The sequence below is a fragment of the Setaria viridis genome, chromosome 7 (genome assembly GCF_005286985.2).
Source record: "Setaria viridis chromosome 7, Setaria_viridis_v4.0, whole genome shotgun sequence".
In the NCBI taxonomy this organism is placed as follows: domain Eukaryota; kingdom Viridiplantae; phylum Streptophyta; class Magnoliopsida; order Poales; family Poaceae; genus Setaria; species Setaria viridis.
Window position 1 is genome coordinate 20209059 of NC_048269.2, and position 24933 is coordinate 20233991.

The 24933-nt window shown below is 46.1% G+C and overlaps 3 protein-coding genes across 5 annotated transcripts; 2 read left to right on the forward strand and 1 right to left on the reverse strand.

Moving 5' to 3' along the window:
* Window positions 1-1976: 1976 nt before the first annotated feature.
* On the forward strand, window positions 1977-7276 carry LOC117864226 (calmodulin-binding protein 60 D). Of its 2 annotated transcripts, none has more exons than XM_034748255.2 (9): window positions 1977-2197; window positions 2282-2450; window positions 3216-3291; window positions 3376-3443; window positions 3539-4032; window positions 4115-4275; window positions 4363-4566; window positions 5500-5731; window positions 6302-7276. In XM_034748255.2, exons 2-9 carry the CDS (start codon window positions 2326-2328, stop codon window positions 6919-6921), a joined length of 1980 nt encoding a protein of 659 aa, XP_034604146.1. In that variant the 5' UTR covers window positions 1977-2197; window positions 2282-2325; the 3' UTR covers window positions 6922-7276. The 2 variants fall into 2 exon arrangements, with proteins under 2 accessions (XP_034604146.1, XP_034604145.1); XM_034748254.2 differs by having other exon boundaries at window positions 1978-2197; window positions 6299-7276.
* Window positions 7277-8505: 1229 nt separating this feature from the next.
* On the forward strand, window positions 8506-10207 carry LOC117865691 (uncharacterized). 2 transcript variants are annotated; one of them, XM_034749923.2, is made up of 3 exons: window positions 8506-8906; window positions 9361-9507; window positions 9596-10207. In XM_034749923.2, exons 2-3 carry the CDS (start codon window positions 9463-9465, stop codon window positions 9983-9985), a joined length of 435 nt encoding a protein of 144 aa, XP_034605814.1. In that variant the 5' UTR covers window positions 8506-8906; window positions 9361-9462; the 3' UTR covers window positions 9986-10207. The 2 variants fall into 2 exon arrangements, with proteins under 2 accessions (XP_034605814.1, XP_034605813.1); XM_034749922.2 differs by having other exon boundaries at window positions 8564-8906; window positions 9358-9507.
* Window positions 10208-20013: 9806 nt separating this feature from the next.
* LOC117865693 (uncharacterized) lies at window positions 20014-24914 on the reverse strand. The gene is made up of 4 exons (XM_072295023.1): window positions 22017-24914; window positions 21610-21914; window positions 20687-21534; window positions 20014-20610 (listed from the first exon to the last, which is right to left on the reverse strand). Exons 1-3 carry the CDS (start codon window positions 22254-22256, stop codon window positions 21312-21314), a joined length of 768 nt encoding a protein of 255 aa, XP_072151124.1. The 5' UTR covers window positions 22257-24914; the 3' UTR covers window positions 20014-20610; window positions 20687-21311.
* Window positions 24915-24933: the final 19 nt, after the last annotated feature.

Genomic DNA, 24933 nt, shown 5'->3' on the forward strand with positions numbered 1-24933 from the left:
ACGAACATTACTAGAAACAAAGATTATAGGGTTGGAAATTAGTTTTGCATACCAGTTAACATGTAAAAGATTCTCTTGGTGTTGCTAGATCAACAAAGGTCTCTCGATATGGGGCCAAAAATAAAATTTGAAACCTATTCAGCATTGTAAAATATTCTGTGCAGTCATGATAATGCATCAGAAAGGAAACGGCCATGTGAAGAAGTGTAGGGAAAAACGGTTTTCTTAATCTTTTTGTTTATTTTAAAATGACAGCACACATATAATCACTACTAGATTTTCAATATTTTCCGAGTGTTTTTTTTTGCAAATGCCCAGTTGTTATTGATCTTCTTTAGATTTTTTTTCAAATAATTGCCAAGGGTTTTTTAGTCTAAATGGACTGCTTTTGAGATTATTTTGTAAGCAACCAATAGTTTATTGTATGAGAAATATTGGCTGGGTATTCTTGGTTGCTAATTTGTTTTCGCCATTGGGGATTGTCCAAAATAAACTAAAACCCTCAACCACTTAAGAATTGTAAATAAGAACAATATATAACCCCCGACCATTTGGAAAAAAAACACACATGGGAAATATTAGATATACTGTGGTGAATAGTTAGTAATGTACCAAGTGTTTATACGATCCTAATTCCACCCATGACATTAATGTTACGGACATGCTTCCCCTTATCCCATCCCCTACTTTCTCAACTTCTTCAGCCATACAAGAGACCAAGCTTTATTATCATACTTTCATGTGTGTGCATCTTGTTGTTTTCTTCTCTTGGAGTTCACTTGATTCGTTGCGTGGAGTTCGCCAAATACATGCACCCTTTACTGCCTAGTGATGGTTGTCCTACTTCCCTGTCCAAGCTCCTGCACGTACAGGTCTCTCTCTCTCCCTCCTCCCTCCTCAATTGTGCTTCCATATTATTTTACACAAAGGAAAAAGAGGTTATGCCACACGATACACCCTCGCGCCGCTTCTCTACAGAAGCTATGCAGTTTCTTGTCATCGTGTAAATATTCCCTCCATCCCAAATTTTAGATCGTTTTGGTAGATTTAGATTCATAGTTTTTAATGTATTTAAATATACTGTATATCTACATACATAGCAAAAATTATGAACCTAGAAATGTCAAAACAACCTACAATTTGGAATGGAGGGAGTACGTAATATATACTAGCCACATCTTCACATATTCTCTCAAGCATGATCTTATCCTGCCCTATTAAAACGTCATTACCGATTCCCTTTTCCTTCCAAAAGTAACTTTATAATAGTGTCTCATGTACATCAAACTTTAAATAATTTGTCTTGGGATAAATTTAAGATACCTTATATTTCACGACGAGGTATGTTTCATGCAATGCAGAGCTAACACCCTATTTATTGGCAGCTTTTAGCGTTTGAAAAAAAAGACCGCAATGTCCACGGCAAGCTCACATGTACACTCGGCACAGCATTAAGCAGTTCAGCACCCGCAGATGATCCACGCTCAGACGGCGGCAGACAAGCATCTGGCGCAGCCACCTGCGAGACACCTGTGCTGCTCCACCGACTCTGCAACTATCGGCCCAATCATATCGCAGACGTAGCTCGTATTGTCCACTGGCGGCCCACTTGTCAGCGACGCGTCACATTTATAATACTGACTCGTGGACCGCAAAAATTTCGTCCCACCTGTCAGCGGCAAGACCGCTCGGATCGGGAGTGCGCGATCGCCGTGGCAGAAAGGTCCTAGTCAGAATATCCCACACAGCCGCCAGCCACCAGCTCCACCTCCCCCCACTGATGCCGGGTCCCACCGAGCCACGCCCTGCCTGTCAGTCGGATATCCAGCCGTACCAGCATATCCCGGAGCTCCCGTGGGCCACGCCCGTCAGTGGCGCGCACGGTCGACAGAGCCTCGTACGCGGGCCGAAAGCAGTAAACAAACTGGTGGCCAAAGGCGAAAAGCGGGCCCGCACACCCACCCACAGATCTCCATCTCTCTTCTCTCTCCTCCTTTGCTCTCCCCGTCGCTCGCGCTCGCCCAAGTCGTCGCCCAGTCGCTGCCCAGCTCAGCTCCGACGCGAGCAGAGCCGCGCAACGGCGCAAGCAAGCGCGCGTCCTCTCCACCGGACGCGTGACGGTTTGCTTCGGACCTCTTCTTTAGCTGCGGCTGCTGAGGGGTAGGCGTTTGGTCCCTGCGCCGTGGCCGCGCTTCCGGTGATGGATTTTCCTCGGTTTTATTTATTTTTTTGGGCGGGGGGATTCTCTTTGTTTGATCCGGGTTCGTGGTGGTGGGCGCAGATCTGACTGGTGGCTCCGGGCCCGTGCGGGAGGGCGTCGCGGCGATGCAGAGGCAGGGGCGGCACCTGGAGCGGTCCAACTCCAAGCGGGTGCTCGACCATGGCGGCGGAGGCGGCGGCGACGACGACGACCGCGCGCCTAAGCGCCCGCGCGTCCCCGCCCTCGCGAGGTGAGTGCGTTGGGCCTGACGCGATTGGACTGTTGTGGAGTGGTTTGCTGATTAATCAGTGTCTACGTAGATGTGCACGTGCTGCTTATTAGTGTTTGGATTGGTGATTCTGTTTGGAAAGAGTACCTTACCAAGTAGCATTACGTTGATTCGTAAATCGTACACGTGAAAGTAAATTCGGTTGCTAATGCAGTGGAAGTTCTGTGGATCCCCTATTGAGTGGCCTAGTTAAGAATGGACTCAGAAACATTGTCCGTGTGTCTTTCGAAAAAAGAAACACTGTCCGTGTGACTGAAGATATAATTTAGCTGACGGAAGCGCTTAAAAGGATGGGTATGAACTCAATATTATAGTTTTGTCCGCATAGAATCTGTGCCTCTTTGTTTGGGACTGTGTATGAGCACCATCCATGCCCTTTCAAACATCTTACTTCTAAAAATGTATGGCAGCATTTATTGTAATCCCTTAATCAGGACTTAAACCACGTTTTTTTTGTATTATATACATCTATTAATTAGCCAATCAATGGTGCTGTCTATTGTTTGATAAAGTTCTAATTCTGGTTTACTTTTTAGTTTCTATGTGCCATTGGATATCCATTGTTCTAGGACCATTTGGAAAATATGACTCAACTTAGAATTTACTCTAGGTAATATATACTGCAACAAATTTCTGCACATTAAAACAAACAATTGTGTGAGGAGACATTGAAGTTCTGTATGTACCATGGTTTAATATATTTTGCTGGTGGTTTGCTGGTTGCAGTGTTATTGTAGAAGCCCTCAAGGTGGATAGTTTACAGAAGCTTTGCTCATCACTGGAGCCAATTCTCCGCAGAGTTGTGAGTTGAAGCCCGAGGATGACTTTTGATATAACCATCTGACAGCTTTTCTGATCATATAGCCACTCAATGTTTGCTTTGTAGGTCAGTGAAGAAGTAGAGCGTGCTTTAACCAAATTGGGCCCGGCTGGTCCTGCTAGGATCCAAGGAAGGTACAAAATTTGGAACTTGATCTTATGGTTGTTTATGTAGTTTTACCTGGATATGCCGCGATAAGTTGTGAACTTCACATACCAAATAAAAACAGGAGCTCTCCCAAACGAATTGAAGGCCCTGATGGTAGAAATCTCCAGCTTCAGTTTAGGACTAGGTTATCCCTCCCACTCTTTACTGGAGGGAAAGTAGAAGGCGAACAGGGAGCAGCAATTCATGTAGTGCTGCTAGATGCAAACACTGGACATGCCGTTACTTCAGGACCTGAGTCGTCTGCTAAACTGGATGTTCTAGTGCTTGAGGGTGATTTTAATAAAGAGGAAGATGAGGGTTGGACTGAAGAAGACTTTGAAAGTCACATTGTTAAAGAACGTGAAGGGAAAAGGCCTCTTTTAACTGGTGACCTCCAGGTGACCCTTAAAGAAGGTGTTGGGACCATAGGAGAGCTTATTTTCACTGATAATTCCAGCTGGATAAGAAGCCGGAAATTTAGACTTGGGTTGAGAGTCTCTTCAGGGTTTTGTGAAGGAATTCGTATTATGGAGGCAAAAACAGAGGCTTTTACTGTTAAAGATCACAGAGGCGAATGTATGTTAACTTGCTGTTCTTTCATCGTCTAATGTTCTAACATATAGTTCTTAATCATGAATATGTTACCTGAATATTTTAGTGTACAAGAAGCACTATCCTCCTGCACTGAAGGATGAGGTATGGAGATTAGAGAAGATTGGAAAGGATGGTTCGTTCCACAAGAGATTAAACTCTAGTGGAATCTACACAGTTGAACACTTTCTTCAATTTCTTGTTAGAGACCAGCAGAAGTTAAGAAGTGTAAGTCTAGTTTTCAACTAAACTACAGTTCATCAATTCTATATTCTCGTAGCCAATACTTCTTTTTCTTTTTGGCTACTTTGGCAGATTCTTGGCAGTAACATGTCAAATAGGATGTGGGAAAGTCTTGTTGAGCATGCGAAGACTTGTGTTTTGAGCGGCAAGCATTATATATACTACTCAAGTGATGCCAGAAGTGTCGGTGCAATTTTCAACAACATATATGAATTCACTGGTTTGATCGCTGATGATCAGTTCATTTCAGCTGAAAATCTCACTGAAAACCAGAGGGTTAGTCTCCTTTCAGTGCATTTTATAACTCTGGTCTTGGGAGTCTCATATCTTGTCAGCACTTGATAGTTGATAGTCTATGAATTGAGATTCTGAGGTCATAACTGCTGATAAAATTTCAAAGCCTCCTTAAACTGTATCACATATTATAAATGTTTTCTCCTTTCATGGTCCATGAATTTCTGCTGCCACTCTTGCCTAGAGTGTTTTGCTATTGTTTTGACCTAGGCACAGAATTTGCGACAAACTGCTCCATTTCTGCATTCCAGTTTGGCCATCGCCTAAATTTACTGCAGTTAAATGCTTATTACCAACAAGAAATGACAACCACAAGCATTTCAAGATCATAGTATAGAACATGCTTTCATATGTTTGTTTGATAGAGATCTGTACCTATTGTTGAAACTTAAGTGCTTTTTTGGTTCTCCTGTAGAGTGTAGATGCTCAGTTTGGCGGCCCGACCCTAAGTCTGAACAGATAATACTCCCTCCATCCCAAATTACTATTCGTTTTGGCTTTTCTAGATACACACCTTTTGATATGCACCTAAATATATACGTATGTCTAGATACGTAGCAAAAGTGATGTATCTAGAAATGCCAAAACTGCCAAAACGAATAGTAATTTGGGACGGAGGGAGTAGAGTAAATAGTTTACTATCCATGCTTCTGCTACAAGTTTTATGGATGATGTCTACTAATCCTTCAAAAAATTTATATTACTTATAATTTATCAATGGTGCTATCGGAATATACCTTTTATTGAAAAATGCGTTCAATTCCCATTCTAAAACAAAATGCATATTTTTTAATAAAAAATCACCATTTCAATTAGAAGATGTATAACCATCTTTTCTTTTATGTTTTTTTTTGGGATTTAGTATGCTGGTTGAGTCTTATATGCTGGTGACAAGCTCACTCTACCTGATCACAGGTTTTTGCTGATACATTGGTGAAGCAAGCATATGATGATTGGATCAATGTTGTAGAATATGATGGTAAGGCACTATTGAGATTCAAGCAGAAAAAGAAATCTGTTACAACTAGAAGTGAGACAGCAAAGGCTTCAGCAAGCTATCCTGCATCAAACAGTTTAGTGCACTCGCAGAAACAATTAGCAAGCCCTGTAAATGCTGAGCAGTCTTCCCTGAGCAATATTAGTGAAGGTACCTACTACCTTAGCTTAACATTAATTTCTAGTATGTTTCTTGTGCACTCCCTTTGCATTTTAACCATACTTCTTGAGCATCTTTATAATTTTTTGGTAAAAAAGAACTTCCCCTTTCTCGTATGCAGTTTTTTACTGTTTTGTATCTGTTGAGTTATACTGTTTACAGAACCTATTCATGACACAAAAAACATGGATTCTTTTATTGAGTCTGACTGTCTGACAATATTGATAGTTGTTCCTGATTGAATTTAGCTTAACGTTTGAAAAGCAACATTGGCACTAATGTTACTTTGGCAAAAAGATCAACTATTCACCTGCTTCTTATAAAAAAACTGTTTGTCTGCTGAAATTATTCTGCATTTATGTTACATTGGCAAAAAATCAACTATTTACCTGCTGGCAATTATTCTGCATTTATGTTACATTGGCAAAAAATCAACTATTTACCTGCTGGCAATTATTCTGCATTTATGTGTTCACTTAGCAGCTTCATTGTTCACTAGCTATTATCAGTTGCTGACTACTGCTAGCTTGAACTTATAAGCATATTTGCTCTGTTCAGCAGATGGAACAAGAGTTGTATCCATTGGGAACCAGGGAGCAAGAGGGTATGCAGCCAATCCTCAGGACATGGCACCGACATCAAGTATTACCATGCAATATGACATGAGTTCGTTGGCCCCTGAAGGCCAGTTCAGTGGTTCGTCCATCCAGCCTCAAGCTTTAAGAAGCTCCAACACGCTAGCATTACGCCCTATGCAGCAGCAGCAGCAGCCGCTGCTGCAAAACTTTGAGTTCTCCGGGCTTGGTGGTCAGTCCACCCAACCTTCATCTCTCAACCCTTTCGACGACTGGTCGCGGTTGCAGGAGAACCGTGGAAGCGTCGATGACTACCTGATGGAGGAGATAAGGGCGAGGAGCCACGAGATACTGGAGAATGATGAGATGCAACAGATGTTGCGCATTTTGAGCATGGGCGGGGCACCGACCGGCCTGAACAATGTCGACAGCTTTCCTTCGTACCCATCTCCTGCCCCAGCCTTCAGCTTTGAGGACGACCGCTCTCGCTCGTCCGGTAAAGCTGTTGTTGGGTGGCTTAAGATCAAGGCCGCGATGCGGTGGGGCATCTTCGTCAGGAGGAAAGCGGCCGAGAGACGAGCTCAGCTTGTCGAGCTGGAAGACTAGCGGGTGCGGGGCTGAAGTGTTCAGCTTATTTACGAGGAAGGCTTGCAGATGCTGCGATGTTGTAACACTAACACGCCTTTCCCTTGCTCAACAGCTCCATTGATATTTGTATACTAATGGCAACATGGGATGGGAGGACGATTAAGACCCTGAGCTTTTACAAAGAGTACTCTTTTACAAATGAACGCACGTTGGTTGTATAGATGCACGATATGATGGTTACTATCATGGTTTTTCTAGGGGTCGGGTATGTAAACATGTCTGCCTAGTTAATCCTCTGCCTGTAACCTTACTGTGAAATTTACTTGTTGGAGGATTAAGAAAAGGGGAAGCCAAGAAGCTCATTTGTTCGTAAGCCATCAAACGGAAATTAAGTTTGGAATTTTCGCACTTCATGCGAGCGTCCGTACAGAACTTTTCAGTGCAGAGCTTCGTGCTGGTGTCCGTTTATTGATGTCGACATGCACTCGCGTGGTCGTATAGCGTGCATGTCATGGCCACTGTGAAACTGATCATTAGCGTTTGCCGCGTGACTCACGTGGAACGTAAATCGAATGTAGGCTTCCGGAATAAGGGAGGTGCACGTGATCATTTTGTCCCCCTACACCCGGTGTCTGTCTCCTAGAACGTCATGAAAAACATGTTTGAAATATTAATGTTTTCTTGGGCCAGCACTATTTGTTTTTCTGGTCAATGCCCAATGGTTTGAATTTTGAATGCAACTTGCATCAGCTAGATTGTGAAACTCTGAATAGCGCTAGTGGCCTAAACAGAGTCCTGTGCCAAAAAAAATTTAAATCATGCCACCTCATCCATGGGCCTATAACGTTTGATCATGGATTCTTTACTGGGCTGCTCCGAACCATACGCCAAGTAAATGGTAAATGAATATGCCAGACAAGACCAAACTGAATATTTATACTGACATCCAGAGAGCAGAATTCCACATCAGGTGAACAACCATGAGAAATTATTTTTCCTGATATTTTCTAAAAAAAATCTCTCTCTGAGAGTGGAACACCCGAGTCTCTGAAGTTATATGAACCATCAGACTTCTTCTATTGATTGGTAACTCGAACTGAAGCAATCGTAAGTGCAATACAGTGAATGTTTCAGAGTTACTATTCACTCCGTCCTAAAATACAAGGTATCCAAGGGTTCAAAATTTATCCTCAAATATAAGGCATCATAGGAGTTTTTGGCAAGTACTCCATCAACTTAATTAAAAATTTGCTAAATATTTCTCTTATTAACTGAAAAACTTACCATATTACTGTTAGGTAAGGGTACATGAGATATTTGCCGGCGACTCCGTGGGCATGCTCTAAGGGCAAGGCCAGCGATTCTCTGGGCAGGCCAAGCAAAGGGCAAGGCCAGAAACTAACCACGAGTTGTCTGACCAACCAACCCCCTGGAGGTAACAATAATTAAAGCAACCCAACGTCCCTAGATTTCCGGCGCCATTAACAAAACCGCGCGCGCAGCAGGGGTGCTGACGATAACATCAAGGGGAGCCGGAGCTGGCAGGCCGCCGAGGCGGCAGCTAGCGGCAGGCCGCAGGGGGCGTGGTGGGGGCGGCCGGGCGCTTAGAAAAACCCCAGGAAATGGCAGGAAAGCACGTACGTGAGCAGGCAGGCGGGCGGGCAGAGCGAAGGGGGGCGGCCAGGGGAGACGAACCCCCGCCCCGGCGCCTCCCCGCCCCGCCCCCGCCCTCCTGTATAATATTCGCCCACCATCGCCTCAACTTGCGCCGGGGGGCGATGACTAATTGCGCCAGATGCAATGCATCCGTGCGTCCTCTCTCTCCCCGTCTCTGCTGGCTCTCTTCTCCCTAGCTATCTCGCAGGGTCGCAGGCTCTCGATCTCCACCCCACTAGCCTGTCTGCGTCGCTGTGCCCAGCAGCAATCGCCGGCCAGCCTTCTTCCTCATACCAAAGCTAAAAGTGGCAATGGAAAGATGATGCTTCTGCCATCGGTCTCGCCAGGTCTGCCTTTGCTCGATGCCTCGATGCCGATGTTCATTTGCATGTGATTGTAATTGCTATGCGCCCCCATGTAGAGAATAACCTTTTTCTTAAGTTGCTATTAATCGATCGTCTTATGTATACGCTTAGTTCCCTGATCTAGCAATCGATATGATGGGTTCAGAACTATGCTACTCGACCGATCTCTTTCTTGTATATTCTTTCAGCTAACGAGAGTAGCCGAGTTGTGTCTCGCTCTTTTCCGAAAGAACCAGGAATTGGATGTCTTTCGCCCTCCTACAGTCCTACCTACCTTTACGAGTTTTTCTTCCCTTTGTCTATGCCTTTTACCAGCTTTTCCTGCTAGTAAAACAATTCACACACGCATAGCTTACGCATAATATATAAGGTGCCGATCCATCAGTTCGATCGCTTCATGTGCTGATGAGATCTTTCTTTGGCCAAATCGCAGCAGGCGAACTAGATCTGGCCTGATTCGGCGATCGGGCAGTCAGAGTTTACGAGATTGAGAGCTTCAGCTCCACGACTCTATAACTAGCGACTAACGCTGCACTGCATGCGTGCCTTCGACTTCAACAAGAAGGCGCACGCAAAGGCCAAGGTAATCATCGACTGAACCGAGCGCTCGTTCGGCTCCGATCCTCATGTTCTTGAGCTCGAGGAATGAGCCCCAAGAGGACATCCAACAGCTGATCGCCAACAGTGCCGGTCCCAGCCGCGGCGCACCCGCCGCGCCCAGTAGCGACATGGAGAGCGGCAGGGGCGGCGGCGGCGGCGCGTCATCGTCACGCATGGCGACGTCCGATCAGAGGCTCCTCCACAGGGCGGAGGAGGAGGAGCCTAGCAGCCACGGCGGAGGCGGCGGCTTCTGGGCCAGGTACTCCTCGTTCTCGTTCCTGCTGCTCGTGGGCGTCACCATGTCGCTGGTGATCCTCCCGCTCGTCCTGCCACCGCTCCCGCCGCCGCCGTCGATGCTGATGCTGGTGCCGGTGGCAATGCTGGTGCTGCTGCTTGTGCTGGCGTTCATGCCGACGACGTCGACGGCCGGCCGCGGTGGGGCGGGCCATACCTACTTGTAGATAATCACAATCACATTGCTTTCCTTTTTTTGTCTTTTCATTTGGATTTTGTGATAGGGAGATGTATACATGGATCAACCCAAGGTCCTCTACCGCACTTCTGAATCCTAGCAACCTTGTCATTGTCCGGCTAATTAATCTGAGTCTAGTTACGGCTCGTATGCTTACACAGAATGTTCAGAGACATTACTTACATATATCAACTGGTTTATATTTACATTATTACAGCACTTTACAATTTCTTTTACCGGTCTATGACTGCCATAGGCGTACTGTTTATATGGACGCTAATATCAAACGCTAATAATTCCCAGGTGAGTAGTAGGTGGTACTGTTGAGACCATGATAGTAGCTACACGAATATCAGCATGTCTAGAGAAAACCAGTCATAACTACCATCATGGAAAGCAACATAGGGATACCCTGCTAAACTTTGACACCTGTCACATCAGATATTGGATACTAATTAGGAGTATCAAATACAGTCTAATTATAAAATTAATTGCACAGATGGAGTCTAATCCGCGAGACGAATCTATTGATGATGGATTAATTAGCCTTAATAGATACGTCTCACGAATTAGACTCCACCTGTGCAATTAGTTTTGTAATTAGCTCATATTAGTTATCCTAATTAGCATCCGAATATCCGATGTGACCCTGCTAAAGTTTAGCATCTCGTATCCAAACACCCCCATAGTCTCATGATGATGATGTACTCCGAGGTTTTATTTTCTCTTGTGTGGGAGTGATTTCTTAGAAGTGGTCATGCAAAAATGTTCAGCAACTCAAGATAAAAGAAGATGACATGATAAAAAAAGATCATGACAACCGGGGCGGATCCAGCCAGAAGTTCCAGGGGGTTGAAGTCTTCTTGTAGCTCTTCCCCCACCTCCTCTCTCTTTTCTTCTTCTTCTCCCCTCACCTTTCTCCTCCCCTTGCTCCAATGGAAGTTGCAGCCACTAGGAGGGCGGCAGCCCCACCCCAGCCCCCCTCCTGGATCCATCATTGACGACAACATGATATAGATATTACCATGGTTATTATTTTCTAACCATTCTACTTGATTTTGAAAAAAAAACAATGCAAATGAAACACATGCAATTGCAAAGTTCGGATATAAAACTGCAATTGTACTTCAAGGTAGCCTCAAGATGTTTGAACTTGGGTCGAATTTATACAAACTGTATTAACATCTACATTACCAAATCAGAGCTTTGTTACAATGCTTTTAAAGTACCAGTGGTACCTGCAGGTACTTTCCTTTCTTATCCTTATTAAAAAAGAATTAAATAGATTTGCACATAAGTAAAAGGGCGTCATAGTAATTTCTCACTATTTTTGATACTTGGTCCCACCAAATTGGTACTTCTTTTTAGGTCGATTTCGCCGGATGGATAACCCTTATTTTTTTCAAGCACTCTAAAATTTCTCTACCAAATAAATATGTTTCCAAACTGGATTTAGCGAAATTAATTTTGCAATGCAGATGCTGGTGTAATTTTTCTATAAACTTTGTTAAATTTAGAGAACTTACTGGATAACCTCTTGCATTTTAGAACAGATGGGCCAGGTAGGTATCAGATTTGAGTTTTGACGGACATAGATATAATCTGACATTAACTATTTCTTGGCGAAGAGATGGATAATAACAATGCAGGCAGCAGTGGTGTTGTTTTTTCCCCCTCGAGCTTAATTCATGGTTCTTGTTTGTTTTTTGGCAAAACCAAAAGATATCAGTACTCTGTACGTACATCAGTACGTGCTTTTTCGCATATACCTCATCCATCATATCAGAGCCGTTGTCATTTAATGGTCAAGGTGCATTGCACTTGGGTTTCCTTCAAGCCACGGGAACAAGCTGTCAGTCGCACCAGGCCATCAGACACACCGCGGATCTACCCTCCTGCCAAAAAGCATACGATCGAGTGCCACGTACGACAAGAAGCGCCCCTGGATCGAAATGAGCTAGGTACGTGGTGATGTGTGTCGCTGCGCATCAACAAAAATGTCACCGGCGGGCCGGCGCCCAGTGCGTGATGCTAATTAACACGTAAACTTTTTGCTGATCAGTCGCTACTCGCTCGCTAAACACATTCACACATAAACGGTAGTATGTTCATATTTTTAACTCTTGGACTCTTGGACACCTTACAATTCCACAGCCAATGTAAGCCTGTATTGATTCCTCGATATTTTTCAGAAAATACTATCTTACAATAATTTTTATTTTGTACTCCCTCCGTTCCAAATTACTATTCGTTTTGATTTCTCCAGATACATCACTTTTTACTATGTATATAGACACAAGTATATATCTATGTACATATCAAAATGTGTGTATATACAAAAACTAAAACGAATAGTAATTTGAGACGGAGAGAGTATTTAAATTGAAACTTGCCATTACCATTATAATTTCATCACATATACAGCGCAAGGCTGAAATCCATTTCGACGACTAGTCCAGCGGGCTGGCTCCAGTCGTCGGTCACCCCGCAGCTGGTTAATTCTTCGCTCGGCTCCGTCGCCGCCGCCGCACCCAGGGAGCAGGCGCCACCAGCCGCGGCGGCGGCCACCCTGTTGCGCCTCCGAGCGCCGTCGGCCCAGCCTCTGATGTGCTCCGCGACGTCGTCGGCGAAGACGGCGCTCTTGAACGAGCTCCCCATCTGCAATAATGCACTCGTGCTGACTGAGTTCAGACTATGTATATATGCATGAAACAAATATGCTAGGCACGTGAAGTGAAAGATAGGAGTGTCTCTTGATGATAAGGCGGAGGCCTACTGACATGAGTGACGATGCCGTAGAGAGGGATCGTGCTGTAGCTGCAGAGGACCTCGACGACGACACTGAAGAACAACAACAGAGAGATGCGCTGATCATCGGTGACTCATTTTTAACAGCATGAGATGGCACGAAGAGGATAAATTGATGTTCTTGCTACCATATGATGATTCTTGATATGCTGTATCCCGGTCCGTCCATCATGCAGGAGTTGACGCCAAACATCGCCTGCATGTATAAAACGTAGTGCCCCAAAATCTCAATCGCCTAGAAAGCTAAGGGACGCATCCTCACATGCGCAATCCAAGACATAACAGATAACACTATCTGTCACTGACACAAGAATTTGATGCTTGTGTGCTTACCAGCGTCCAGAAGAAGTACGCGTTCTGGAACAGGATGAAGTGGATGATGCTGAGAACGACCCGGGGGCTCTGGAACCAGAACAGCTCGTCCGAAGGGCTCAAGACCCTCCTCGTCCGCGGCAAAGTGCTTCGTGGCGACCTCGTAAGCCAGCTTGTTTATAATGTGCTCCAGCTTTGCTCCGATCAGGAGCAGCAGCTGCAACAGGACATGTAAAACGTTAGCACAACAGGCAAAACAAAATCTTCAGTAGCAACAGCTAAAATGGTTTGTTTTACTTTTATATTATCCAGACCCTGTAACGGTAGTCCTACACTCCTACTGTTCAGGGTTTAGGAATCAGAAGCTGTCTAGCTGTTTGTATATTAGGAGCGCACAAATAGTACTTACAGCCAACGGGATTAATGAGATCCAGAAGTTGGAGTGCCACCCTGAACAAAGAAAATTGCAGTAGACCATCACATTTGTGGATGCTACTAAAACTATGCAGGGATAAAGAACCGACAGACGTGAGAGCAAAACAGTGTCCATGTAAGAAAATTGAAGCATACCGGAGACATTGAATATCAAAAAGATCATCACGAATATCCAATGATACCATCTGCAGTCGAAACAGCAAAGGCAGGTACTTATTCGCTAGTCAGAACATAATTTCCAATGAGCAACATGTGTACTCTACAAGTACGACGGACTTACTTTATGCCAACTAATCTGTAGTTTGTGGTAGTTTTACATGAAAAGAGTAAGAGGAGGAGACAGTAGTTGGTGTGTAGCTCAGCCCTCAAACTAATTTGCTCTATGGTAACTTCACAGTTTGAGAGAGGGTTATGCATTGCGCTGATCATGAAACCTTAGCGAGCTATCCTTATTAGGGAATCTTTGTAAAGGTCTCGTAGCGTCCCTATGCAGTCACACCTCGGTAGTGTGATGAGTGCCTGATCAGCACAGCATGGTTGGGTCTAAAGTTCTTATGAACTTTTACGTGACTTGTGGGTAAAGATGTATAACCTCTGCAGAGTGTAAAACTGATATATCAGTCGTGCTCATGGTCAAGAGCGGCCTGGATCCTCACATGATAATTGAACTTGAAGATTGACTTAAATCGTTATTCTAGTTATTTCTTGTGACCTTTCTGAGTACCAACTATAAGTGTACTCACCCTTACTTACTGCTGCTCAGAAGAGGAAGGTGTGTGAATTTTTTTGAAGATGATGCTGAGTTCTAGGCGTACGCAGCCCCTAGTCAACTGCCTGTGAAGTTTGGAGCCTCCGTTTCCAGGATTAAGCTGTATATCTCTGATAGACTCATAAGTCATTACTTATATTCCTTTACGTGATACTGTTGCTGTTATTCACTAATGATGTCACTATATGTATGAAACTAGATCATGGCACACATATAGGTAGCACTTGGTTTTGTTTTAAAACTGGGTGTGATAAGATCCTACCATGCCAGCTCGGGAGGTTGTGATAATTGATGTAGATCGGACCGCTCCCTTCATCGACCTTATCAAAGAGCACAAGTTACCCTCAAACAAGACAGAGGCAAAACAAGTCTCACGATGCAGTAAGAACTATGTTCTAGTCAGAGACAAGCTTTATCGAAGAGGCGCATCGTCAGACGTGCTCATGAGGTGCGTCTCATGGCAAGATGGCAAGGACATATTGGAAGAGATCCACAAAGGCATTTGCGGCAACTACGCGTCCTCACACACAATCATGGGTAAAGCTTTTAGATTAGGGTTCCATTGGCCAACAGCTCTCGCTTACGCCGAGGAACTAGTCCGTTGATGCCAAGGGTGCCAATTCTTCGCTAAGCAGCAGCACGTACAAGCTGATCACCATACCACCCTCTTGGCCCTTTGCGTGCGGGGGGCTTAACATGATTAGCCCACTCCCCACGGCGCCTGGACGATTCAACCGAGTCCTGGTGGACATTGATAAGTTTACCAAGTGGATTGAGGTGAAGCCAGTCACCTGCCCCAAAGCAGATAGAGTACTCGACTTCCTCGACGAGCTTGTACATCGCTACAGCTTCTCTATGTGACGACTGACCCCAAATCTCTCGAGTTAATCTTAATCCGAACCCCTGATCACCTGTCTTAGTTTTCCAAGCCTAAGTGTTCAACCTCCAGTCCGGTCCCGACCCCTGAGACCCGACCCCTCTCCGCTGGCCTCCAGTTCCGACCCCGCCGACCCCAACTCACCCGCCGGATTCTTCTAAGTCTTTCCCCAACACCTCCCTTCAATCGCACTGGTGGACCCACGAGATCTTTTCCCCCAAATCTTCCGCGACAGGCACACTCGAGTTGCATGCTCACTTCAGAGTTCCCCCGCCGCGTGGCTCAACTCCTCCGATGCCCGCCGCTCCGCCTCGTCTTCGGCCCGCGACCGAATGGATTCTCGCGCCCTCCTCCCCAATCGCAGCGGAAGCCCCTCTGCAACCTTTCTGCAGCACCTCGCCGCCCGCGCCCATCATCACATCGCCAGATCCCGGTCGCAGAGCCCGATGTCGCCCGTCTTTTCCGTCACCTCGCCACAGTCGTGCCGCCTGGTCTTCGCTACACGACGATTCCTCCTCCGCCAACCCCGACCACGGCAGCGACAGCTCCTTTTCCCACCCTGTCAGAAGCCGCCCGACAATCTGTTGCTCCACGCTCGCCCGCGCGCTCACAGCCGCCTGTCTTCTCACCTGTGCGCCCTCGACCCTAGCGCCGTTTTCCCGGTCACTTCCATCAGCTCCACCGCATGATGACGCCCGCCTCCGCCAAATCTCAACCATCGGCAAAACCGTGCCTGCGCCGCCCTGACGCCAGTGCCCAATGACCGCCGGCGCCATCCCCGGAGTTCTGCTCCACCGTCCTCGTCACTCAATCGCCGCCCGGGCAGAGAACTCCATTGCTTCTTCCCCGGCCTTCGCGCCGCTCCCTTTCTCACTCCCGCGCCGCTATAAAAGGGAATGCGCAAGCCCCGCCGGAGTTCCCCTTGCTCTAGCTACCATTTCTCTTGCTCCCTGTTCGAGCTCACAGCTCCACCACACTAAGTCCCTGAGGAACTCTCCTCTCCGCTCCACACCGCTTTCCCCAATCCACCCAGCCGCTTGCTCCTCCGTGCTGCGTAAGAGCTTACTTGTGATCCACAAGAAGCACCGCCGCCGCCGGAGCACCGCCGGACATCTCCGCCGCAAGTCCTAGTGTTCCAGTTCCTCCGCTGAACCTGCTCTTTCCCAACCTCAAGCTTTCCTTGTAAGACGAAGGTAAGCTGCTGACCCCTTGTCCGCCTCGTCCGACCCTTCTGTTCGTCTGACCCCTTGTCCGCCTCGTCCGACCCTTCTGTTCGTCTGACCCCTTGTCCGCCTCGTCCGACCCCTCTATTCGTCCGACCCCTCTGTTCGTCCGACCCCTTGTCCGCCTCGTCCGACCCTTCTGTTCGTCTGACCCCTTGTCCGCCTCGTCCGACCCCTCTGTTCGTCCGACCCCACTTCCACCTCGTCCGACCCTTCTGTTCGCCCGACCCCGGTTCCGTCTCGCCCGACCCTGTCTATTCCACCGACCCTTCTCCGCCTCGCCCGAGGACTCGGCTGTATCTTTTTCTTCGAACCGAGGGTGTATGTGTAAAACTTGGGGACCTTTCAGCGTTGAGTCTGAGGACCCCTAGCACACCAAATCCTCTAGATTAAGGGTCAGATCATAGGTTCCCTTCCTCCAACCCTTACCTCTTGATTTCCACCAACTCCTTTGAACCTCCCCACCCTCCTGTAACTTATTGCAAGTTTCTAGGCTCAGACTTGCAAGTGTTGCTGTTGAAATAACCGTCTAAATGCTAACTCTTGCATTGCTTTCGTGTAGAGCTGCGTCTCGCCGACGGCTACTACGAGCTGCACCCGGCGCCAGGAGACGACGGTGTAGCCGAGCTCCTGCCCCCAGAAGCCAAAGCTGCCCCAGAAGTCGAATAGTTCTCTTCCTCTTTGCTCGAAGGCAAGCCCCGGATGCATGAATCCCCTATGTTTTGCCAAACTTGCGCATGCCTTCCTTAAACATGCTTGTGCATTTACGTATAGGAGTTGGTTGGAACCCTAGATGCATGACTTAGCTCCCATGATCTGAACACTAGCTGTTGGACCGAGTAGATGCTTTGCTTAAATAGGAGACGGTAAAAGCCGAGTGATTTCCTGTCACTCGCGAGTTGTAGGAGTTGGATGTCTACCCTTCTGTTACAACTATAAGGACGATGGACGGGGCAGGGTTTGAGGTAACTCTTTGGTGGTCGGTTGATCGCCCCGTCTGTTTATGAAACTTGCTAAGGCCCGACAGTGGTGGTGTTCATGATAAAGTGTTTGAAGGTACTAATCTCATACCTAGTATGCGATGGGGAAGCCTAGTACCTGATTGAACAAGGGCGTGGCTTATACCTCTGCTGTCCCTGTAACGAGGTTCCCATGGTGCATCATGTGGGTGCATGTGCGGTCACAGTACGGTAGAGGCCGGGACTATGGAGCATTGCATGCCAAGGGAAGTTTGGACCTGACGCGCGCTTGGGAATTGATGGGGACGGCCGACACAGGAAGCGGCCCTTGTGGTGCGCGGATGTCGTGAGATTAGGTTCGCCATGCATGGTTAAGAAACTCGAATCGATTCGTCTGCCTCTCACAGTTTGAGATTGCTTGATCGCTATGCTACCCTGAGTAAGAAAGAATATGACGATGAACTGGTCTTGATGATGATTTTTTTTATATATACCTTTTGGTTGGTTCTATGTTTGCTTAGAGTAAGTTGCTAACTTAGACCGGATAATGAACTTAGAACCTGAGCTAAAACTTGAAAATAGGGATCTACATAGTGCTTTTGGCAAACAAACCCCTCAGCCAAAGAACCTTGCATGTCTAGAATGGGTGGAGTAGCTTTACTACTGTCGGTTAAGTCTTGTTGAGCTTAGTAGCTCAGCCCTGTTGTGGCTTTTTCTTTTCAGGTGAAGTTGCTGCTCCCGAGCCTTCTTCCGTTGGCACTTGGCCGCCCCAGCTCCCTCCGGGTTGGACGGTCGAGTGGGATCCCTCCTCGGACGGCGAGGAAAGGGATCCCTGACGTCTTGGCTGGCCTCACCAAGGACGTCCGACCCCTGCGTTTAGCTTCCGCTTGCTGTTTTACCTTCTGTTGTTTTCTTTGGAACCTTGTAAAACTCTGATGTGTGTTTTATGACCGAACTAAATGGGTAATTTGTTGACTCGGTGGACTTGTTGTATTCACTAGAACCGCTCACCTTCGTGTGGGTTTGCTAAATGGTCCTGTTCAAGTGGTTAAATCGGAAGAAATCCGACGGCATTTCGTGTTTACTCGGTTTAGGCATGAGCGTCGCGTATTATGCGGCTAAATCATGTTTAACCAAGTAGATCCGAAGTGGATCCGCCACACTCTAATCGTATAATCACAGACCTGGGTTCAAACTTCAACAACCATGGGTTCTAGGAATACTGCGAGAACAGTGGGATCGACGTCCGGTATGTCTCCATCGCTGATTCGTGGGCCAACGGCCAGGTTGAGCTCGCCAACGGGATGGTGCTTGATGCTCTCAAGAAAAGGCTACACGACATCTCCAACACCAAGGGAGGCAAGTGGCTCAAGGAGCTACCTAATGTACTCTGGGGGCTACGTACCCAGCCATGCAAGCCTACAGGGCAATCATCCTACTTCCTGGTCTATGGATCCGAAGTTGTCCTACCTGCCGACGTCATGTGGAAATCTCCAACAATCGAGCAGTACGAGGAAGGCACAACAGAAGAAACAAGGCGTCTAGACATTTACAACCTCAAAGAAGCTCGCTACGTAGCACTCATCCAGTCCGCAAGATACCCCGACGGCCTCCACCGCTACCATGATCGAAATGTCAAAGAACAATTGTTCAACATAGGCGACATGGTCCTTCGTCGTATCCAGGATACCAAAGGGCTGCACAAGCTCAACTCACCATGGGAAGGGCCTTTTAACATCTCCAAGGTCAATGGACCTGGATCATATCGACTACAACACCCCTTTGGTGAAGACGTCGACAACTCGTGGAACATCGAACAACTCTGTCGATTTTATCACTAATTTAGATTTGCATATTCATGTAAATTGGCCATCGGTCCTAGTTGTAGATTTACAATCCAATAAAGCAATCATATTTTTATCGTAATTCGACTACTTATTTCTGCCTTATCATGGGTTGTAATAACAAGTCCGCACAACTACAATGAGCTATTCAACTTTCTGGGCAAAATCGCCCAAATCGCAGCTTGTAATAACATGTCTGCACAACTCCAATGAACTATTCAGCTCCCTAGACAAAATTTGCCCAAATGCTGCTTGTAATAATAAGTCTGCTAAAATTTAATGAGTTATTCAAATCACTGGACAAAATTGTCCAAACACAGCTTGCAAAGTAAGTCTGCAGTAAACTTCATAAGTTGCTGACTCATAGGACAAATCTGTTCCTTAGCAGCTTGCAAAAAGAAGCCATCAGTACCTTAGGAGTTAATCAACTATCTGATTAACTATTCACTAGACAAATCTGTCTAGTCGTGGCTTGTAATAACAAGTCCGCAGTTATGAGCTTTCTAGAACATAACATCAATACAACTCAGGGAAGTTGTAAAGATAGGCTCTAGTCGTCGAAACCCTAAAGAGACTACTCGCCCACTAGTCTACTATCCAGATAGCTTGAGTACTCGTGCTCAACACCAGGACACGCGTCCTAAGTACTCTATATTGTGCATCTGATGAGGCTGACAAAAGAAACCTTGTGCGCAGACACTCACATTAATCGTACGAGTAAACATTAGAATTAATTGTGAGAGGCACTAAAAATAACAAGTCGCAAAGCAAAAAATAATTGCGCAAAGACTAAAATATAGTGCATATCGAGCACCCATAATTGTTTTCTTTACAATACTAATGTCTGCTTGATACAGATCTACTCAAGGTTCAATTGCTTGGCCAATTCTTCAGCAATTGGGGCTATCTCCGGCATATATTGTTGAAGGGCTTCATCACTACAGTCGTCCGCCACGCCTCGGTGCCAAATTGGCTTTTGGGGAGAACGACTTCACGAAACTCAACACCTGCTGGGAGATTGACTTGGCCATCTTCTAAATATAGCCCGAAAGCTTCTCCGGCACATCCTTTAGTATATATTCCAGCGGACGGGACTCCACACCCTCAACTTGGGGTTCAATCATGTCCGCAATTGGCTGGGCGGCTTCGACAATCTTGCTCAAAGTGGATGTTGCTGTCATCATCTCCGACTCACGCTCTTAGATGGTCTTCATGGCATTGACCAAGGCAATTTCACCATCTTCGCGTATTTTCTTCTCCTTCTCTAGGTGATGCTCGAGATTCTCATATTTTAATATTAGCTTATCATACTGATCGTCTACGTGGTAGTGCGCATTCTTCCAATCTGTGACTTGCCCCTAGAGATCTTTATTTAACTTTTTGAGCACTGCACAAATAATGCACAAGAAGATAAGTATTACAAACATAATCAGTACTCGGAATCCAACGAGAAGAGCAATTACCTTTGATTTGCTGGTTCAACAATTTGTTGTGCCCCTTGAGACGGTTTTTCTCTTCCTCAAGTTGTTGGATGCGATTACGATACTCAGTGGCAGCTCCATCATACTTCATCAGTAGTCGAGAGAAGTACTTCCTCTCCTTGGCAAGTTCTTTCTCAAGGGCCTCAGCACAGAGTACTGTGTCCCCATAGCTTTCAAGCATCTAAGACTTGCGGCGGGAGCATCTGATGACATCCTGTGCCACACAATAAGTACTCATATCAAGGCATGGATACTAATTGGAAGTTATGTGTTAATGGAACAAGCCAGATCAAGCATACCTCTGCGTAAGCACCGATACGGCAGTGCATCTCCATCATTCCAGCAACCACATCCACGTGTAGCAGAGTGTTGTCGAGTAGTTGGATTTCTTCAAGATGAATTTCTCCAGCCGATAGAGGATCCGCACGAGCTTCGGAATCAATTGTGCTGCGCGGAACCATGATAAGGTTTGTCGATGGACCTAGCTCGGAGGACGCGTTAACGGCATGACCTCCAAAACTGTCGCCGCTTCAATTTCCACCTCTGGCTCGGGGGCCACAGGAGTAGCCACGGTGCTAGAAGTAGTCGCCGCCACTTCTTCGGGTACTTATCGCTCGGGGGCTGGTGGCACAACATCAATTGACGATGCCAACACCTCATGCATAAGAGCCACCACGGCAGATGTAGCCCTTGGAGTAGACGGTTTCTCCATAATTTGCTCCTGCGGCGGAAGGACTGCTTGAGTATGGATGATATCTCGGGTTGAGTGGCTATCACCATCAACCGAAGGACCGGAGTCAGGTCTAGACAAATCCATGTCCGAAGATATCCTAAGAAGATAAGATTTCATCAAATAGACAGAAAAGAGAGTTACAATAAGTACTCACGGGAGCAGCAAGACATACCTTGTAGATCTCCTCAACTTCAAAGAGGGTTCTCCTATAAGGCGCAGAGGTTTGATGGTAGGAGATGGTCCCTTTGGCGTAGCTTGAATGGTCGTAGCACGATCATTACCAGCCTTAGCTACCGCCTCTGCTGTTCGAGTTATTCTTGCGCTGACAGGGTCCACCATCAATCCAGATGTGTTGCTATCAACAACAATAGGAGGCTCCGGAGCATATTCAATGTTGATCACCTCCTCGATGATCGGCGACTTGTCTTGCGCAGCCAGAGCAGTTGCCTTTTCAGCATCCATCGCTAGCTCGAGTACCTGCAGTCCACAAGTGTCATCTTGAGTAGATACGGTATTAACATTGGAAACATCCTTTGGAAGTACATGATAATCAAGATCTTGTCCTTCATAGGTAATTACCTTGGGAGGCACATCATCTTCTGATATAGACTTTTTCATGCTCCGTTTTGCAATGACGGCCCTCTTTTTCTTCGGTGGTGGAGGGATTGCGGCTTCAAGCTCATCTGTTGTAGAGCATTTCTTCATTGCAGAGGAAGACCCAACCTTAGCAGACGACGGAGCCCTGACTTCATCCGCAGCATCAGAACTAGTGCAGCTGGAGGATTCGACCACCTCCTCCTTTTGGTCATCGCCTCCCATGACTTCCCGCGTAAACAAGCGATGAGCGGCTTCATAGACATTTTCAGATCTGGGAGGAGGAGGAGCAGAGAAGTACAAAGCAACATCTTCCTGCAAAATGAGACAAGTCAGTTGACCAGGACATTCAAAATAAGTACTTGGGGGCTAAGGCCATGAGTACTTACAGGCTTCAGCGGGTGTGAGTCGCTGAATTCCTACACAATAGTGGCGATCTCGCCCATGTTCTTGAACATTCGCTTGAGCCTCCCCATGACTTCATCCATGCTAATTTCATCAGAAGAGGATCTGGATAGATCATCAAGACCTGTGTACTCATAGACTAAGTGACAACACTGTTGTAGCGGCTGAATCTGTCGCTTCATGAAGCTGAATGCGACGCCAATACCGGTCAGACCTTGTTCATTCAGAATTGTTATCCACTTCACCAGCTTGGGTACTTGCAAGCAATTGTCATGCTTTGGCTCATCAAGCCACCAGTTGTTCCAAGAGGGACAGTGTCCTGTTAGCTTGTTGAGTTTCGGATCATGGTTGCCAATGTAGCACCATTTTTCCTTCCACCCGGCATTGGGGTCTATCAGTTCATTGCCTAGATATTGACTGCTCAATGTCTCTTGCATTTGAATTTCGGCACCTCCAACCAAGAGGGTATGGTCTTTTGAGGGTAGAGGCTTCACACGGAAAAAATTTCGGAATAACTGAAAATGCGGCCTGATCCCTAGAAAAGCTTCACAGAAGTGGATGAAAATAGCAATGTGGAAGATCTCATTGGGGTTCAGATGAACCAACTCCAATTTATAGAAATCCAGCAAGCCTTGGAAGAAATCTGAAGCCAGCAATGCAAGACCTTAGCAAAAATTACCATTTCATTGGGATAAGTCTCCAACGGGCAAGCGTTGTCATAAGCAGATCTCCAGTTGATGAAGTTTTGATCTTGGAGTAATTTGGCGGCTACGAGCGTCTTGATATCCTCTTCCTTCAGAGTTGACCGCTTCCTGGCACAGACGGGATTTGGTGGCATGATCTGATCGTTTTTCCTATATTTGGGTGTCGGCAACTATGACTCTTTCTTTTTATCAGATGTTTTCTTCTTCTCTCCTTTGCCTAATTTGGACGCACTAGCTTTCCTTCCCATCCTTGATGTCACATGCTTCTTCTGTCGCATAAGCTCGGAGGGTGCTTGGTAGGAGGACGACGGCACTAGGGCTAAAGTGTGGAAGTTGGAAAGGCAAATGGCAAGGGTAAAATGGAAGGGATAACCTCCTCCGTTATTTATAACAGTAGCACGATAAAAACTGAGCAAATGAAAGGATTTCGATTAAAGGATTCCCAAAATTTCGGACACCTGATTGGTAGTTACCTTTATTTCAGGAGGAGATAAGATCTCCTTCCAGAGATGGTCACGTTGACCAAAGGTTGACCCTGATACCCACCAAACTAGTTGGCTAGAGGCTCGGAGACTGTGTGCCACGTGTCCATTGATAAAAAGGTTTTTTCTCCGAATTTTAAAGGGAAAGTGATGCAAATTACAGATTGACCCTCAGCCTGATTCTTCGATTCAACCTAAGGCTCGGGAGATACTCCATATGGAGTGCGACTTTCGTCGCACTTCCATATAAGATTCAAAATTGAAGGATATGAGACTGAGTTAAATGAGGCTTGAGCACATTCTAGTCGCATGGCAGTTTTTAGATAACTTTTGAAGATTCAATCAGATGAAGTACTCGAAAAGCACCAAAACTAGTCAATGAAGTCTACAAAAGTACTCGGAACTGCTGCATTCGACTAAAAAGTACTTGGGAGCTTATCGTACATACATCTATGGGCCCACCAAAAGGTTTGGACAGTCCTAAATATGGGGCTGGACACCAAGACGCATCTGACATGGAGACTATGGCGCAGGACAGCGTAGGCCACATGGAAAGATAGGAACTAGTCCAGAATTAGGAAAGTACTCGTTGTAATAAGAGTAGAACTCCTCTGGTCGTATCCGACTAGTATGCTTTTAACCAACTGACCTGGAACACTGCCCCCCGACTATATAAGGTGAGCCAGGGACCTCCTCCAAAGCAATTCAATCCAACCAACATACAGGACGTAGGGTATTATGCAATCTAGCGGCCCGAACCTGTCTAAATCGTGTGTCTGCGTTCACCTTCGAGTTTCTGATCTCAACGAGCCCCACTAACCAAAACACTACCTCGGGCACCCCCCTCGGTAGGTTGTCGGATCTAAACATCGACAGATGGTAGTGCAGATCTACAACCATGTGGTGATATCTCTCTCTCTCTCTTGTTTCACCTTGCATCAATTTTTGTTCAACCTCAAACTTTTGCATGATATTTGCATTCTCTATCAAGTAGATATTTCAATGCTCTATCCATTTATATTTCTGGTTGAATTTTTTATGCGTCGGTTTACGTGCTACTGTGTTTGATAATACGGTAGCATCGTAACTCATCTTAACACCGAAGATATTCTTTATATTACCCGGATATAAATAGATAGTTGTAGCTTCACAAATCATCAAAAACTCTAGCCAACAAACACTTGTAGCATAAAATTTCCATTGTACTGGCTAAATAGTACAAGATCGTATCCCAATGAACCTAAGGTTCTTTGTCCTATCATGATTGATCTTCGCCAGATGTAGGGTTCCAAATGAACAAGCATCTGCTAG

What these genes read in the sequence shown, in the direction of transcription:
- LOC117865693 (XM_072295023.1), bottom strand. Translation starts at nt 22,256, where the DNA reads ATGGGAGGCGATGACCAAAAGGAGGAGGTGGTCGAATCCTCCAGCTGC. An exon ending in AAGATGATGTGCCTCCCAAG is followed by an intron (nt 21,915 to 22,016) that starts GTAATTACCTAT and finishes TGTGGACTGCAG; the next exon opens with GTACTCGAGCTAGCGATGGA. An exon ending in AAGTTGAGGAGATCTACAAG is followed by an intron (nt 21,535 to 21,609) that starts GTATGTCTTGCT and finishes TTATCTTCTTAG; the next exon opens with GATATCTTCGGACATGGATT.
- LOC117865691 (XM_034749923.2), top strand. Translation starts at nt 9,463, where the DNA reads ATGCGTGCCTTCGACTTCAACAAGAAGGCGCACGCAAAGGCCAAG. An exon ending in AGGCGCACGCAAAGGCCAAG is followed by an intron (nt 9,508 to 9,595) that starts GTAATCATCGAC and finishes GACATCCAACAG; the next exon opens with CTGATCGCCAACAGTGCCGG.
- LOC117864226 (XM_034748254.2), top strand. Translation starts at nt 2,326, where the DNA reads ATGCAGAGGCAGGGGCGGCACCTGGAGCGGTCCAACTCCAAGCGGGTG. An exon ending in AGCCAATTCTCCGCAGAGTT is followed by an intron (nt 3,292 to 3,375) that starts GTGAGTTGAAGC and finishes TTTGCTTTGTAG; the next exon opens with GTCAGTGAAGAAGTAGAGCG. An exon ending in CCTGAGCAATATTAGTGAAG is followed by an intron (nt 5,732 to 6,298) that starts GTACCTACTACC and finishes TGCTCTGTTCAG; the next exon opens with CAGATGGAACAAGAGTTGTA.